The 15,878-nt window shown below is 40.5% G+C and overlaps 1 protein-coding gene across 1 annotated transcript; it reads right to left on the minus strand.

The window, feature by feature from the left end:
* Window positions 1-10,096: 10,096 nt before the first annotated feature.
* On the minus strand, window positions 10,097-11,518 carry LOC118481241. Its single transcript, XM_035976618.1, has 2 exons — window positions 10,972-11,518; window positions 10,097-10,421 (listed from the first exon to the last, which is right to left on the minus strand). The coding sequence occupies exons 1-2, from the start codon at window positions 11,512-11,514 to the stop codon at window positions 10,359-10,361; spliced, it is 606 nt and encodes a 201-aa protein (XP_035832511.1). The 5' UTR covers window positions 11,515-11,518; the 3' UTR covers window positions 10,097-10,358.
* Between the last annotated feature and the right edge of the window lie 4,360 nt (window positions 11,519-15,878).

Consider the following 15,878-nt stretch of genomic DNA (forward strand, 5'->3'; position numbering starts at 1 on the left):
AGTGATTCAAACTATTTCGCTGAGTTCAACGCTGTGTTCGCTATGTTCAAAAATATTTTCGCTGTATTCAAAATATCTTCGCTGTATTCAAAAAATCATCACTGTATTCAAACTAATTTCGCTAACCAGAGGGTTTATCACGAACTAAAACCCTCTAATCACTCAAAAACAGTCCAAAAACCATGTTTTGATGCACCAAAATGACCGAAATAACTCCCTAACCAAGTATTAACAACAACATATCAATTAAACACACCAAATCAATCCATTTTAAGCCCAAAAATTTGAAAAACCTTGAAACTTTGAAAAACCTTCAAAAACAATGAAAAATCTTAACAAGAACACAACAACCAAGAGCACAAAGGCTCTGATACCAAATTGTAGATCCCAAAACGTATCCGGATCACAGTGGTTGGTTGTTTTAGTCCAAAACACCTATTGATTAAGTGTTTGAACTATGACTAGTCAAGAAATATCAAGAATGAAGATGAAGGTGAAGCTAATGGATTGAGGAATACAACTAGTGTTGTATTGAATCCAAACAGAAAGATATAACAATAAACAACCTTGGAAATCAGATCAAAGCTCAATAAGAATGTAAACAACACTTGATTCCACCAAGAGCCAAAAGCTTGAATGTGTTACAATGCTTGGGGTATATATACTAGCTTCCTGACTAACCAGCAAATTTATAAATTTGCTGGAATCTTAACTACACTAGGTCAGGAATATAACTTCTAGATAATTACAAAACAACCCCCTAAACATTCAAAATGCATACAAACTACAATTAAACTAATCCAGTACAAGTACCAACGATCTCACATGCTCTAACAATATCCCCCCTAGATCGTTGCGTGCTTGTCTTCTCATTCTTCCGTGGTGACCACTGGATCTTCTGATGTAACCGCTGGATTTTCCGTAGTTTGCTTTTCTGGCTCGATTGGATTTTCTTCCACAACGATCGTTTCTGGTGGTGCGACAGTCTCCGTTGGTGCTACCGGAGGTTCCTGATTAACATTGGCTTCACTTGATTTTGGGTCCTCCTTAGTGGCCTCATATGTGGATGAGGCCGGAGGTGTTGGTGTGGCTTGAGAGTCGGTGGTGGTCTGAACTGCAGTTGAGGTAGAGCTTCCTTCCATGGTTTTCTCGTGTTTCTTTTTCCTTCGACCTTCTTTCTTTTTCTGCTCTTTCTCTTTTCGCTTCTCTATTTTGTCTACCATGTCGAGCATGTCCCTTTTTAATCTCCAGGCACGCTCCACTGCTCGCTGAAACAGTGCTGCCTCTTCAAGATTTGCATTTCCAGCTCCGACATTGATACGACTTGCATTCAGCATGGTGAGATCAGAGAGCCCGAACTGAAACACGTCCATAGGATCCAGTATTCGAATATCAACATTGTCGTTTGACCTTATTACAGCTTCACCGGTTTGACTGTCATAGAACCATTTCTTGAAATCCTTAAGGGCCACAGGGATTTCTTCCGGAAGCTTGACTCTGGTGACAACTTTAGCAGGGTTAACAACCCACGTCACCTTTCCCTTGCCTGTTACTGGATCGAAAGTAGTTTTGGACACTCGTCGTCTTGGGCGTTGCGGGGCATGATTCGGAAAGTTCTTGTCACATTCTTTCGTAATAAGACGTTCAAAATCTCTTCCAATGCCTCTGTCACCATGGTTTAGCAGATTCAGACGCCCAAGCTCTCTTAAATCCCACCTTGGGAGCGAGAAGAGATCAAATCCTGTTGCAAAATACTGTATCACACCACCCCGTCTCTTCACTACAAACATGCCTCTGAGGTTGTCATACATCCAGCTGATGATTTTCTCAGTTTCCTCAGATTTTACGACCTTTATCACTTGATGAAGATCAGGAAGCTTTTCTCGTTCTTTTCTAAACCACTCGGGGTGCTCTGGAGTAAACGTTTTACCGTCTTCTTGCTCAGACAGGACTTCATCCTCCAGTCCCCATTCAATGAAGGTCGGTGGCATTATTTCTCGATCAGCCTCCTCTTCTTCGCTTTCGTTTCCCTCCAATGCCTTGTCAACAGATTCTAATCTCTTTTTCTTAGCTTCGGCTTCCTTTTCTTTGCGAGCCGTTTCTTCCTGAATGAAAGCTTCAAAATCGAAGATTTCATCGAATGTAAACATCGGCTCAATGTTCGCTTTTTCACATATTCCCCGCATCATCCTGTAGAGCTTCTCCAAGCTGGCTTGCTGAAATCTGACAAACTTGGCTTGCTTGGCCATGTATGCCGTCATTTCTTTGTTCTTCTTTCTCTGATCTTTGAGTTTCTCTCTCAGGATGTTTGTATCATTGACTTGATTCTTTAATAGACAAATTTCTTTCGCCACAGAAGGCCCGGTGTCTTTTATCAACCGATCATACAAGTCTTGAAATGGACGTAGCCTTTGTGGAACAACAGGTGGCTTTGAGATTCTTGTTGGTTTGACTGGGGAAACTTTTGATGTGCCTTCATCTGCTTCTGCCTCATCTGGATCAACAAGAATTTGATCAACGAAATCATTGAGGTTTTGAGTTTCTTCAGGAACTACTTCGGGCATCTCTGAAGAAGATATTTCTTTATGTTTCAGGCTCTTTTCTCTTTTCTCTTTCTCCTGCATTGCATGAATGGCTTTCAGATCTTGAATATGTTTACGTTGCTCTTCAGTTTGTGCCGCCTTGATTGCAGAACTCATCAAACGTTCAGAACCTCCTGTTGTCTTCTTCTTCTTAGGAGGTTCTTCTACTGCAGGTTGCTTGCCCTTTCGTTTTCCTTTACTACTTTCTTCTTTGGCAGCTGCTTCGGCCAGTGCTTGTGCAGCTTTCTGTTGTTTAGCTTTGACACCTTCTTTGTATCTCTGATATGCAGCTTTAACGATGGGTAGTCTCTCAGCTCTATACATCCAGTCGTGCAACAGAACCCATTCGTTGGTTTTGATTTCTGTATATTGTCTGCTTGTAGGCACGTGAAACTTGTAGGTAATTCCGTCATTGGGGAGGTCTTTCTGTTGATCATTTATGAGCATTTGAATAAATCTCGGGTACATCGCCCAAGTCGGTCCATTTGCATTCTCTCTCATATAATTGAATATTAATCCAGAGAGATTGAACTTTTGATTAGTACATAAGCTCAGCATAGCTGCAGACCACTCCAGATTCAAACCGTCAAACCCTCCTTTTCGATGAGCTAGGCTCATCGAGATCACGTGAACAATAAACCTCCAATCCCGGGTGAGACCTCCCCTCTTGATTTCTTTCTTGTTTCTGAAATCCCCGGCGTATCCCATTCCTCTAAAACCGTCGAGAATATCATCTTGACTGAGACTTTGCGGTTCATCACTGTTGTCTTTAAGCTTCAGAACTTGACGTATCCTTTCCTCTGTCACTTCCACTCTTTTGTTGCGCACAGTTGAGGAGATTCCCGGTTTGTTGTTTATAGACTCCAGCTTCACGTTCTCCCAGAATTCTTGAATGTGAAGGGGATAGACAGCAACTGAGGTCTCCACCGCGTATCCAATCCTGCTTTTACGTACCCATCTGATTACGTCTTCGAAGTCGGTTGGAACTAGATCAAGATTTATACTCTGATTATGCTTGAGGGTTTTATCCCATTCCAGTACTTTCACCATGCTGCACAGAAAACGAGGCAAGTTAGAATAGAATTTTACAAAAGATATGTACAATTTAAACATGAAAGGAAATCAATTAAAAAAAAATGAATTATATATAACAACTTCGCTGCCAGATCAGATGTTTTCTTCGCTAATGTTGGCCATAGACACAGATTACCGGATAGATAAGTCAAATCCGCTAGCGAATATAACGAAAACGTGGTTCTGACACGGAACTGATTTGTCAGCGGAGATCACAAACTATATCGCCATCCGAGCGAAATAGAGTATGTGACTCGGTGCTTGAACTCGCGTTCAAGACTTGCGGTCTTCGCTGACTTCGCCAACACAATAGACCTCGACAACTAATATTAATTTCGCTATGTTCGCTGGTGGATCAGACATGATATCAAGTGAATCTTCGCTGGCGAACTTAGCGAAGACATCGTTTCATTTACCGGAAATGGTTGATCAGCGAAGATAGTGATTTAGATCACTATCCGAGCGAATTAAATCGCTCGCTGATTGCTCGAACTCGCGTTCGAGACTTTTGGTTTTCCCCTAAATCCGCTATCATCGCTGTCATCAAGCTAAGTTCGCTGTGTTCATGTTTTTCTTGAAAAACCCTTTTCAAAACCCATGACTGTTCATATCCAAATTATCTCTTTATTACCAGAAAGCCTAATCTTAACATTTTTGACAACGACTGGTATCGGAATAGATATAGATGCAAACAGGAGCATGATTCACGATTTCTAATACCTATTCAATAACCGATTCATTAACAATACCCACTAAAACTAACCCAAACCCTTAAACTAAACAACTGTATGAAATCTGCCATGATCAAGGATCTAAACCGATAATCATTTAAGCGATGAACTGAAAATTGAACAAAACAACATACCTGATTTCCTTGATTTAAAATGGACCTTGTGTTGATTGATGATATGAAAATCGGTGTAAAGAAATGACGAGAGGGAAAGCCGGTGATGTAATGAAGAAGAAGAAGTAAAAATTTGAAATATGACGGTTAAAAGGTATATATGGGTACGGTCAAAAAGTAGCCAGCGAACATATAAGTTCGCTGGAATCTTAATTTCGCCGGCCCATTTATTATTTTCAAAAGGATTTTGGTTTTTGCTTGAAAATTTCAAACGTTCTCGAAAAACGTGCCCGTTTAAATTTGAAAGCTTGTTTACTTCGGAATATTTACAGTGATGCTAAAATTTGGGCCATTTTGACTCCGAACTTCAAATATCTTGCTCTGCGAGGATTCATTTAACTTAGAATTTCCTGATATGTCCGACACTTACCGAGCTTACCTGCAGAGGATCATACTGCCAACACTTGCCCCATTCTTTATATATTATTACTATTATATTACTAACCAGGGCACAAGAAAAACTGTCAGTATGTTTGTCCGCTTAAATCCATGCATCCTTCTTTCAACGTACCTTCGGAGAGCGTGTTTTATCATGTTTTCGGTAATTTTGACAAGTCTTCTATGGCCCCCACACAAGCTATTGAAAATAGAATCATTACGCCCTCGTGAGTCCCACATCAGGACATACCCCCGCGATCAAGGTATGCACAAAGATTCCTCATAACGGGTGAGTATATTGGATTCATTCTCTTCAACGATAGAACGGAGATCAGATCTGTACTTTCGTACAACAGAGATTCCAGGAACTATCGAGGGTTAAGATAGATGGTTCGGCGAACAGGTCAGTACTACCGTACAGCAGAGTTGCCTACTGATCTATCAGAGAATTTGGCCAAAGATGGCACTTATTATGGATTTTGGCCAATAATGGCGCTTATTATACAGGGTTTGGCCTCTTTTTTTTTTTTTTTTTTTTTTTTAAAGGCACTTATTAATAAGAGAATATCATAGCATCGCGTCTAGGTCAGTACCACCGTACAGCAGAAGAGCAACTATGATATTCTCCGAATGACATACCAATATAAAGACCCGAAATCTCAGACTTTGGCAATCCGTCAACGCAAGATTCAAGACCATTAAGCCATATGCCGCAACGTGTTACCCACTGAGGTACGTAATGCTTGAGAAAAGCCAGAATTCTTGTGTAGATATTATGTTCGGCTCCCTACTAGCAGTTTACTCGTCGGTGTTACTGAATCTACCGACACGTCGTTGCTTGGTACCCTGATTGTATATTGTATTCTGTTCAAAGAGATGACAAAGTGTTAGCAATTTTCTATCACTTCTTCTAACAGGAGTCTGACATAAGCATCTGTTTCAAGGATTTTCTGAATATCCCCCCTAAAATTTTCATTTTCGTAAGTCCATTAGCCCGAAAATAAAATTTTAACAAGAAAATCTTTTTGGTGGGCGACATTTTTCAATACTAGTTTTATTTTCAACAAGCAAAAGCTTTATTATATTGATTTTAATTAAAAGTTTTTTTTTTTTTAATCAACACAAGATTCATTTCCAGTCAAGGAAATTAACCATTTCTAACCAGGTTACAAACTGGTTAAAACGGGTTTTGTCAAACGCTTTCGTAAAGATGTCGGCCCGTTGCTGTGTTTTATCCACAGGCACCACTTGAATGTAGCCCTTTTCGTAAGCGTCTCGAATTGCATGAATGCGAATTTCGATGTGCTTGGTTCTTGAGTGGTGCACGGGATTCTTCACAATTCCTAGACAAGCTTCATTGTCGATGAATATCGGAGTCTTCATGATGTTGATTCCGTAATCCAGCAACTGATTCTGTATCCAGAGAACTTGTGAACAGCAACTGTATGCCGCAGTGTATTCCGCTTGAGCTGTTGACGTGGACACTGTTGTTTGCTTCTTGCTTTGCCATGAAATCAGCCGGTTTCCCAGAAATTGACATCCTCCGGATACGGACCTGCGATCCACTTTGCAACCTGCATGATCGCTGTCAGAATATGCAATTAAGTCAAAATTACTATCTTTAGGATACCAAAGCCCTAGTTTTGGAGTTCCTTTCAGATAGCGGAAGATGCGCTTTACGGCAATTTCATGGGATTCCTTTGGATTTGTTTGGAAACGAGCGCAAAGACAAACTGCCCACATGATATCAGGTCTGCTTGCTGTCAGATACATCAAAGATCCGATCATTGAGCGATAGAAGGATTTGTTCACTGACTTTCCCTGAGGATCTAAAGTGAGCTCTGTTTGGGAGGCGAATGGCGTGCTTGCCACTTTGCAGTCATTCATGTTGTATTTCAAGAGAATGTCCCGAATATATTTAGCTTGATGAATCAGAATTCCATCCTCCCTTTGCTTCACTTCTAAACCCAGAAAGAAATTCAGTTCTCCCATCATGCTCATTTCGAATTTTGCCTTCATGATCGATTCAAACTCTCTGCACAAGGCCTCATTGGTTGACCCGAATATGATATCGTCCACATAGATTTGGACTAGCATAACATCTTCCCCTACCTTCTTGGTGAAGAGTGTCATGTCAATCGTCCCTCTGGAATAACCACAATCCAGAAGGTATGTGGACAGAGTTTCATACCAGGCGCGCGGAGCTTGATGAAGGCCATAAAGTGCTTTATCCAATTTGAAATAACGGCCTGGAAAATGAGGATCTTCGAACCCTGGAGGTTGACACACGTAAACTTCTTCCTTGACTTTCCCGTACAGAAACGCACTTTTGACATCCATTTGAAAGACCTTGAAGTTTCTATAAGAGGCATACGCCAGGAATATTCTGATTGCTTCCAATCTTGCAACTGGAGCAAAAACCTCTTCGTAGTCAATCCCCTCTTCTTGTCGAAAACCCTGCACCACCAATCGAGCCTTGTTCTTGATAACCACCCCACGATCATCCATCTTGTTTCGAAAGACCCATTTAGTGCCGATAGGAAACTTTCCTTCAGGTAGATCTACAAGTTCCCACACTTTGAGTTTCCTGAATTGGGATAATTCTTCTTGCATTGCCTGAACCCAGCTGGAGTCTTGAATAGCGTCTTCGATGTCACGTGGAACTGATTGTGATAGAAAAGCTGCGAAGAGACCTTTGTTGATGCTTGCTGACTGCCCTCGAGTGCGTACTCCTTCTTCTACTGCGCCAATGACATTTTCAAGAGGATGATTTTTATTTGTCTTGTAACCTGCATTTGTCAGAGATTCGATTTGCTGCGGAAGGTTGGTGAAATGTTCGTCGACATAAATTATTGGTGGATCATCGTCTTGAGTTGGCTCATTCACATTTGCCTGTGAAGAAGAAGCATCATTTTCTTGGGTGTTCTCAGGCGAAGTGTGACCATTTGATTCATTTACAGCCATAATCGGATCAGCAGATGATGGAGATAATCGAGTGGTGAAAGGAGTCAAACCAATGTCAGACGAGTCAAACAAAGGTTCAACTTGAACGTCTTCGACTGGCTCAGGGTCAGACGCAGTTTCCGGAATTTCAAAGTTATTGAAGATCACACTCACATCATAGAACCAGTCAGGAGTGCTTCCAGTGTTGGTGTAATTTCCTTCTTGAAAGTCCATGTAGTACGATTCGATCACCATCTTTGTTCGTTTGTTGTAAACACGATAAGCCTTTTGAGTGGATGAATACCCCATAAAGTAGCAGATATCACCTACTGCTTCAAACTTGACGAGATTTTCTTGAGTGTTCAACAGAGTGCACGAACATCCGAATGGCCTGAAGAAATCTATAAGAGGCTTTCTTTTGAAGAGAAGCTCGTATGCTGTCTTTCCATGAGGTTTCACGATGAGCACCATGTTCAGAACGTAGCATGCTGTATTAACTGCTTCAGCCCAGAAGATAATTGGAAGCTTGGAGTCCACAAGCATGGTTCTTGCAGCTTCAATCAATGTTCTGTTCTTGCGTTCAGCAACTCCATTTTGCTGAGGAGTTCTGGCTGCACTGTATTGAAGATGAATTCCTTTTTCTGCACAGAAGGATATGAAGGTCTGATTTTTGAATTCAGACCCGTTGTCGCTTCTTATGGACTTCACTTTCCGTTTGATTACGTTCTCTATTAAGGGAATGAATGCTTTTAAGACTTCAGCAGTCTCGCTCTTTGCTTCAAGAAAATATACCCATGAAAATCGAGAGAAATCATCTGTTACAACCAAACAATAAGAGCTTTTAGCGAGACTTTTAACACTGATAGGACCAAAAAGATCCATGTGCAGTAACTGAAGTGGTGCAGAAATCGTGTTCACTGCTTTGGTCTTGTGAGGTTTCTTATGCTGTTTTCCCTGGGCGCATGCAATACATTTTTCAGAAAATGGAAATTCTTTAATTGGAAGACCTCTAACTAAGTTTAACTTAGATAGTTTATTCATATTTTTGAAATTGACATGGCCCAGTCGTCTATGCCAAAGCAGTGACTCCGATTCTGAAGCTTTAGAGATAAGGCATGTTAGATTGTCATTTGTCTTGGCATTCTTCATGTTGAGCACATATGTGTTGTTCTGTCTTGGAGCAGTAAGCATGATCATTTCTGCAGGAACAACATAACCCGGCTTCAGGAACAGGCATTCCATGTCATTGAACAGCACTGAGATTCCATTATCACACACTTGAGAGACGCTCATGAGATTGTAGCATAACTCTGGAACATAGTTGACATTTTCCAGCGTGAGAGCTTCGGATACTACATCGCCTACTCCAACAATCTTCCCTCCCTTTTCGTCTCCGGCAAAGGACACGAAGTCGCCATCAATAAAGCGGAAGTTCTTCAATAGTTCTTTTAGCCCCGTCATGTGTCTTGAGCATCCGCTGTCGACGTGCCAGATGTATTCCATGAGCATTCGAAGCCATTTCTGGAGCTTATTCTGATATATACAAATATACAAATATACAGATTAGTTTGATTTAGGAACCCAAATCTGTTTCATTTCAAATCTATCGTGGTTTTGACCCACTTTGACCTCTTTCTGTTTCCAAAGATACGCAGTTGAATCAACCAGATTTTTAACAGATTTCTTAAGATAATTTAGTTGCTGCGTGACGTTTGTAATAAAATCATGTTCTGGTTTAGGAAACTTTTTGGTTTTACAATGTTTCGCTGTATGTCCTAAATGACCACAGCGAAAACATCTTTTATGTCTGGGTCTTTTGGTGTGAGAAGATGATGTATGTGATGAGAATCTTGAGCTTTTTGCTTTCTTCATTTTCTTGTCCACTCTGCTTTCATCTTCGGGAAATTCTTCATCACTGTCTGAATCGAGTGAGCTTTCAGACGTGTTGTCCTTGCTTGAATTTTGTTCTTCACTTGCTTCACAACTTGAACATTCGAAGCTTTCATCACTAGTTGCTTGATCTTCAGTTGAGATTTCTGAATGCGAACTTTCTGATGTCTGTTCGTCTTTTGTGATAATGGCGCTTGATTCTACATTATCTTGATCTTCAGTAGCTTTCTTTTCTGATTCTGTCATACCTGTTCTGGAAGGAATAAATTCGGGAATTTCCTTTGTAAGGAATTTTCCAAAGCTATTCCTTTTTAATTCTGGCACAAATACAGGAGATTCACAAGCAACATTATCATCACGACACGCATAATTCAAACCATGACATTCAGACACATAAGGTTCATGATCACGGGTCTCAAATGTAGGCACATGGCCCTTACAGTCATCCACAGATTTAGTTTTAGGCACTTGGCCATTACAGTCATCCATCCTACTTAAACTATTACATTCATCCTTAACATTGTTTTTAGAACAATTCCAGACGAACCAGTTAACGGTGGAGTAACTGTCGCCTGAATAACCAATTCCTATTTTTGACCCTCCGCAGTCTCCATCATCATCGCACACATCTTCTTTACACTCAATGGAATCTGCATTGCTTTTAGAACAGTTAGCAGTTGTCTCATTTTCATAAAATTCATTTTGTTCAACTGAGGCCTTTTCATTTATGAGATCATTTTCGGGATGAGGAGTAGGCATAGGCACGTAGTTTTTGCTGTGAGGCGGAAAGAAAAGTTTTCTTTCATTTCCGTGCCTATCCTTATAACCAATCCCGTCTTTCACAAACGTTGGTCGTTGGCAATTTTTGATGTCAGTAAAGGCCTTTTGATTGACATTCCATTTATCTATTATAATCTGGAGTTTGTTCTTTTCATTTAACGCTTTTTCTAACCTTTCAGTAAGATCATTTATGATAAAATCTTTTCTAAACACAAATTCTTTAAGAGTTTGCATTTCAGCCAAAGTTGAGTTCAACTTTCTCTGATATGCAGCCTCATTTTGTTTAAGCTCATTATTAATTTTTAAAGCTTTGTCCTTTTGCCTTTCAAACTCCAGATTTAGGAATTTATAATGTGCCACGACATCAACGCATGCTTCGGAGCATAACTTCTCCTTGAAACTGAGTGGAATACTATTTACCAAGTCTTTGTCAGCCTTCTCTTTTGATGCATCTGCTTTCATGGCTGTAGCTTGAACTTTATCCTTTCCTTTCTCAGCATCTTTTTCAGCTTTATCACCAGACTCCACTGAAGGCAGAATACCTTTCAATCCCTGGTCAGCATCATTGTTCCCAGTTGGGATTCCCGTTGTCTGCTTCTCAAAGTGCTTTGCAGATGATTCACTAGAGATTTTGGCCATCAGGGCTTTGTTGACTTGTTCCTTAGCTTCAGTGATCTCTTCGCTCCAGTCATAGTCTTCAACAACCAAAGCCTTTGGCGTGCTGGGAGAAGCGTTGCTTTTGTTCTCTTCGGCAGTGATCTGTTTAGCAGCAGGAGTAGCTTCACTGTTTCCCTCTTTCAACATCGGACAGTCACGCTTGAAGTGTCCAAGATTCTTACAGTTGTAGCACCTCAGCTTAGACTTGTCAAAACCAGCTTTTCCAAGACCTAATCGCTTGCCTGTCTTGTCTTGAAACTTCTTCAATCTCAGAGTGATCATGGCCATTTGCCATTTCAGATCCATTTCTTCCATATCATCAGGATCAACCTGATACATGTCTTCGGCAGTAAACATCTCCTTCTTCAATTCCCCAGACATTAGGGCCTCATAGCTGCTTAGGAAAGTGTTGAAGAGTGCCACATTCTCGGTTGAAACTTTCAATGCTTGAGTGTCGACAGTGATCGTCTTCTCAACAAGTTGTGGGGCTTTAGATGCGCTTGCGGAAGCATTTGCATAAATTAGATCAGAAGCTTGTGGAGTAATGCCCCCTGAAGCGAGAAACGCTACATTCTTCAATCCTGCTGAAGGTTGAGTTGCTTTAGGTTGATATCCAGCAGTGTTCATCTCTCTCTTGTTTACGTCCATTTCAAATGCCCTTAGAGTGTTGATCAGATCTGACAGAGTAACAGGATTAGGATTGTTGAGGAAATCCTTCTTGATCATCATACACTGCAGGCTCCATTCCTTGGGGAGCGAGTCAAGCAATTTCTTTATTGCAGCACGATTGGTTACAGGATTTCCAGCTTTCTTCATTTTGGTCATCATGTTTAGGAAGCGACTAATGTGATCAGACAAGCTCTCTCCACGGACTCCGCAAAACATGTCGTATTGCTTTTGCACCATATCTCTCTTGCTTTCGATCAGTTCTTCATTTCCCTCATAGTACTCGATCAATGCATTCCAGAGTGCATTAGCAGTTCGGTGTTCTTCAAACATGTTGCAGTCGTTTGTTGATAAAGCCATGGTTAGAGCGGCGTGTGCACGACGATCACGTTGAATGAGGGCCTTGTCTTCGTCAGTGAAGGTGGTAGCATCGTTGTTAGGAACCACCGCATCTCCTCTAACTACCGTTGGAACGTGAGGTCCGGCCGTAACGGAGAGCCACAGATTATAATCCGTGTACTCGAAGAACGATTGAATGCGTGTTTTCCAAGTACTAAAATCTTCCGCTCCTTTCAACTTTGGCGGGCGAGTTGTGGTTCCAGTTTCAAGTTCAGCTTGAGCGATTGGACTTAGTTGATTTAGCGACATTTTTCTTTGTTTTTGACAAACGTGTGCTGAAACAGGCTTAAATTCGCTGACAGACTATTAAATTCGCCGGCGAGCGATGTTGTTGATAATCTTCGCTGACTTGTTCGCTATCTCCGCTGACAAGTTGTTGGATCCTGCACGAACAACCAATCTATCTACGCTGACAAAACAAACACCAAACGGAGTTAGGTTATAATTGCCGGAAACCGTGATAGGAACGCTGTGATTCGCTAGCACGGTTCTCGAAGTCGCCTTCGATAATTTCGCTAATGGGTCAAATGATTCTATTTCGCTGATGATCAGCAAATTCGCTCGAACGATAGTCGGCTAATTTGCTGATTATGCGACGAAGCACTCGGTGATTCAAACTATTTCGCTGAGTTCAACGCTGTGTTCGCTATGTTCAAAAATATTTTCGCTGTATTCAAAATATCTTCGCTGTATTCAAAAAATCATCGCTGTATTCAAACTAATTTCGCTAACCAGAGGGTTTATCACGAACTAAAACCCTCTAATCACTCAAAAACAGTCCAAAAACCATGTTTTGATGCACCAAAATGACCGAAATAACTCCCTAACCAAGTATTAACAACAACATATCAATTAAACACACCAAATCAATCCATTTTAAGCCCAAAAATTTGAAAAACCTTGAAACTTTGAAAAACCTTCAAAAACAATGAAAAATCTTAACAAGAACACAACAACCAAGAGCACAAAGGCTCTGATACCAAATTGTAGATCCCAAAACGTATCCGAATCACAGTGGTTGGTTGTTTTAGTCCAAAACACCTATTGATTAAGTGTTTGAACTATGACTAGTCAAGAAATATCAAGAATGAAGATGAAGGTGAAGCTAATGGATTGAGGAATACAACTAGTGTTGTATTGAATCCAAACAGAAAGATATAACAATAAACAACCTTGGAAATCAGATCAAAGCTCAATAAGAATGTAAACAACACTTGATTCCACCAAGAGCCAAAAGCTTGAATGTGTTACAATGCTTGGGGTATATATACTAGCTTCCTGACTAACCAGCAAATTTATAAATTTGCTGGAATCTTAACTACACTAGGTCAGGAATATAACTTCTAGATAATTACAAAACAACCCCCTAAACATTCAAAATGCATACAAACTACAATTAAACTAATCCAGTACAAGTACCAACGATCTCACATGCTCTAACAGTTCTTGACATGTTATTTACTTCTAAATTCACTTAAATTAAACAATTTACACACTTTTAGCATCAAATTGCTGAATTTTTATCATATAATTTCAGTCTTCATTAGAATAGAAATCATAATCCTAGTGTTTATCTAATTTCTACAATTTCATTAATCACTTACAATGGTGATTATAAACTTCTCAAGTATCATGCAAAGATTTTACAAGAAACCATCTAAGGTTTAACTCTAGACATCATATTACTTCAGATTCATTTATGCATCACATATTTAGGCTCAATTTCAGTTTCTCACATTTAACCTAGAATTCAAGATGAAACAAAACACCAAAATTTTACATACCTTTTGATCCTTACAACGAGGTGATCACTAATTTATGTTCAAGACTTGATTTAGGGCAGATTTAAGGCCTCAATTTAGGGATTTTATGTGAAAACTAGGGTTTGAAAGAAACCCTTGGTCGCCCCTGCCTTCTGTTCGATCCAAGCACACACACCATTGTGTGTTTGGGTGTAATTGTTTACTAATTAGTAATTAAGTTTCAAGTATGGCAAGATTGGTCCCTAAACCTTGTTTAATTTATAACCTAAGTGATTTAACCTTATTATATACCACCTCAAGTCTTGTATTTAACTAGGTTATAAATTCCTGGTTAATTGATTATATAATTATAATTCTAATTATAAGGTTTTATATTTTCAGGCTGTTACAAGTCCACCCCCCCTTAAAGAGGGTTTCGTCCCCAAACCGAATTACGTACCAAATAAAGCAGGGTATAGTCGTTGCATCTCTTCTTTGGATTCCCATGTGGTATCCGCACCCTTCCTGTGTTCCCATTTGACCTTCACTTGATTGATCTCTTTGTTCCTTAAGGTTTTTACCTTACGATCCAAAATCGCAACGGGCCTTACCACATAGTTTAATCTGTCATCCACCACGATATCATCGTAGTGGATATAAGTTGTCTCATCGGCTAGACATTTCCGAAGATGTGACACATGAAATGTGCTATGAATTCCGCTTAATTTCCTCCGGTAGCTCAAGGCGGTAAGCTACCTTTCCTACCCGTTCAACAATCGTAAACGGCCCGATAAATCTTGGGCTCAATTTCCCTCTCTTTCTAAACCGGATAACCCCCTTCCATGGGGATACTTTGAGCATGACTTTGTCGCCAACCTGGAACTCGATTGGTCTCCTCCTTTTGTCAGCATACGATTTTTGTCTATCTTGAGCCGCTTTCAAGTGAGCCCGAACCGCATCAATCTTTTCATTAGTGGCTCGTACTATATCTTGGTGGGCAAGTTCACGTGGGCCCACCTCACCCCAACATACCGGGGTTCGACATTTCCTACCATAGAGCATTTCGTACGGTGCCATCCCAATACTAACATGGTAGCTGTTGTTATAAGAAAACTCGACCAAGGGTAGATGGACATCCCAACTGCCTCCAAAGTCGAATATACATGCCCGTAGCATGTCTTCCAACGTTTGTATTGTTCTTTCACTCTGTCCATCCGTCTGAGGATGGTACGCAGTGCTGATGAACAATTTGGTTCCCATTTGTTCTTGGAAATCTCGCCAGAAATTTGAAGTGAACCGGGTATCCCTATTGGACACGATGGATACCGGTACTCCATGGCGTGCTATTATCTCATTAGTGTAAACTTCTGACATCTTTTCTGACGTATAAGTCTCACGAATTGGCATGAAGTGAGCACTTTTCGTCAATCTATCTACAACTACCCATATAGCATCGAACCCGCGGTTCGTCTTTGGTAGTTTGGTTAATAGGTCCATTGTAATATGTTCCCATTTCCAAACCGGGATTTCTAACGGTTGGAGTTTACCGTATGACTTTTGGTGCTCCGCCTTGACTTGTAGACATGTCAAACACTTTTCCACGTATTTCACGGCGTCTCTTTTCATTCCGGGCCACCAATAGTTTTGTTTTAAGTCGTTATACATCTTGGTCGCTGCCGGATGAATGGAATAACGGGACTTGTGAGCTTCATCAAGTAGAAGCTTTTTAACTCCACATGTGTTAGGGACCCAAATTCTATTGAAACGTGTCTTCAAGCCGTGACTGCCTACCTCGAGATCTTTAACTTGGCCAACAATCCTTTCCTTTCTCCAGTTTTCCGTCTTTACTGCTTCATCTTGTGC

The sequence above is a fragment of the Helianthus annuus genome, chromosome 8, assembly GCF_002127325.2.
Source record: "Helianthus annuus cultivar XRQ/B chromosome 8, HanXRQr2.0-SUNRISE, whole genome shotgun sequence".
Taxonomy (NCBI): Eukaryota; Viridiplantae; Streptophyta; class Magnoliopsida; order Asterales; family Asteraceae; genus Helianthus; species Helianthus annuus.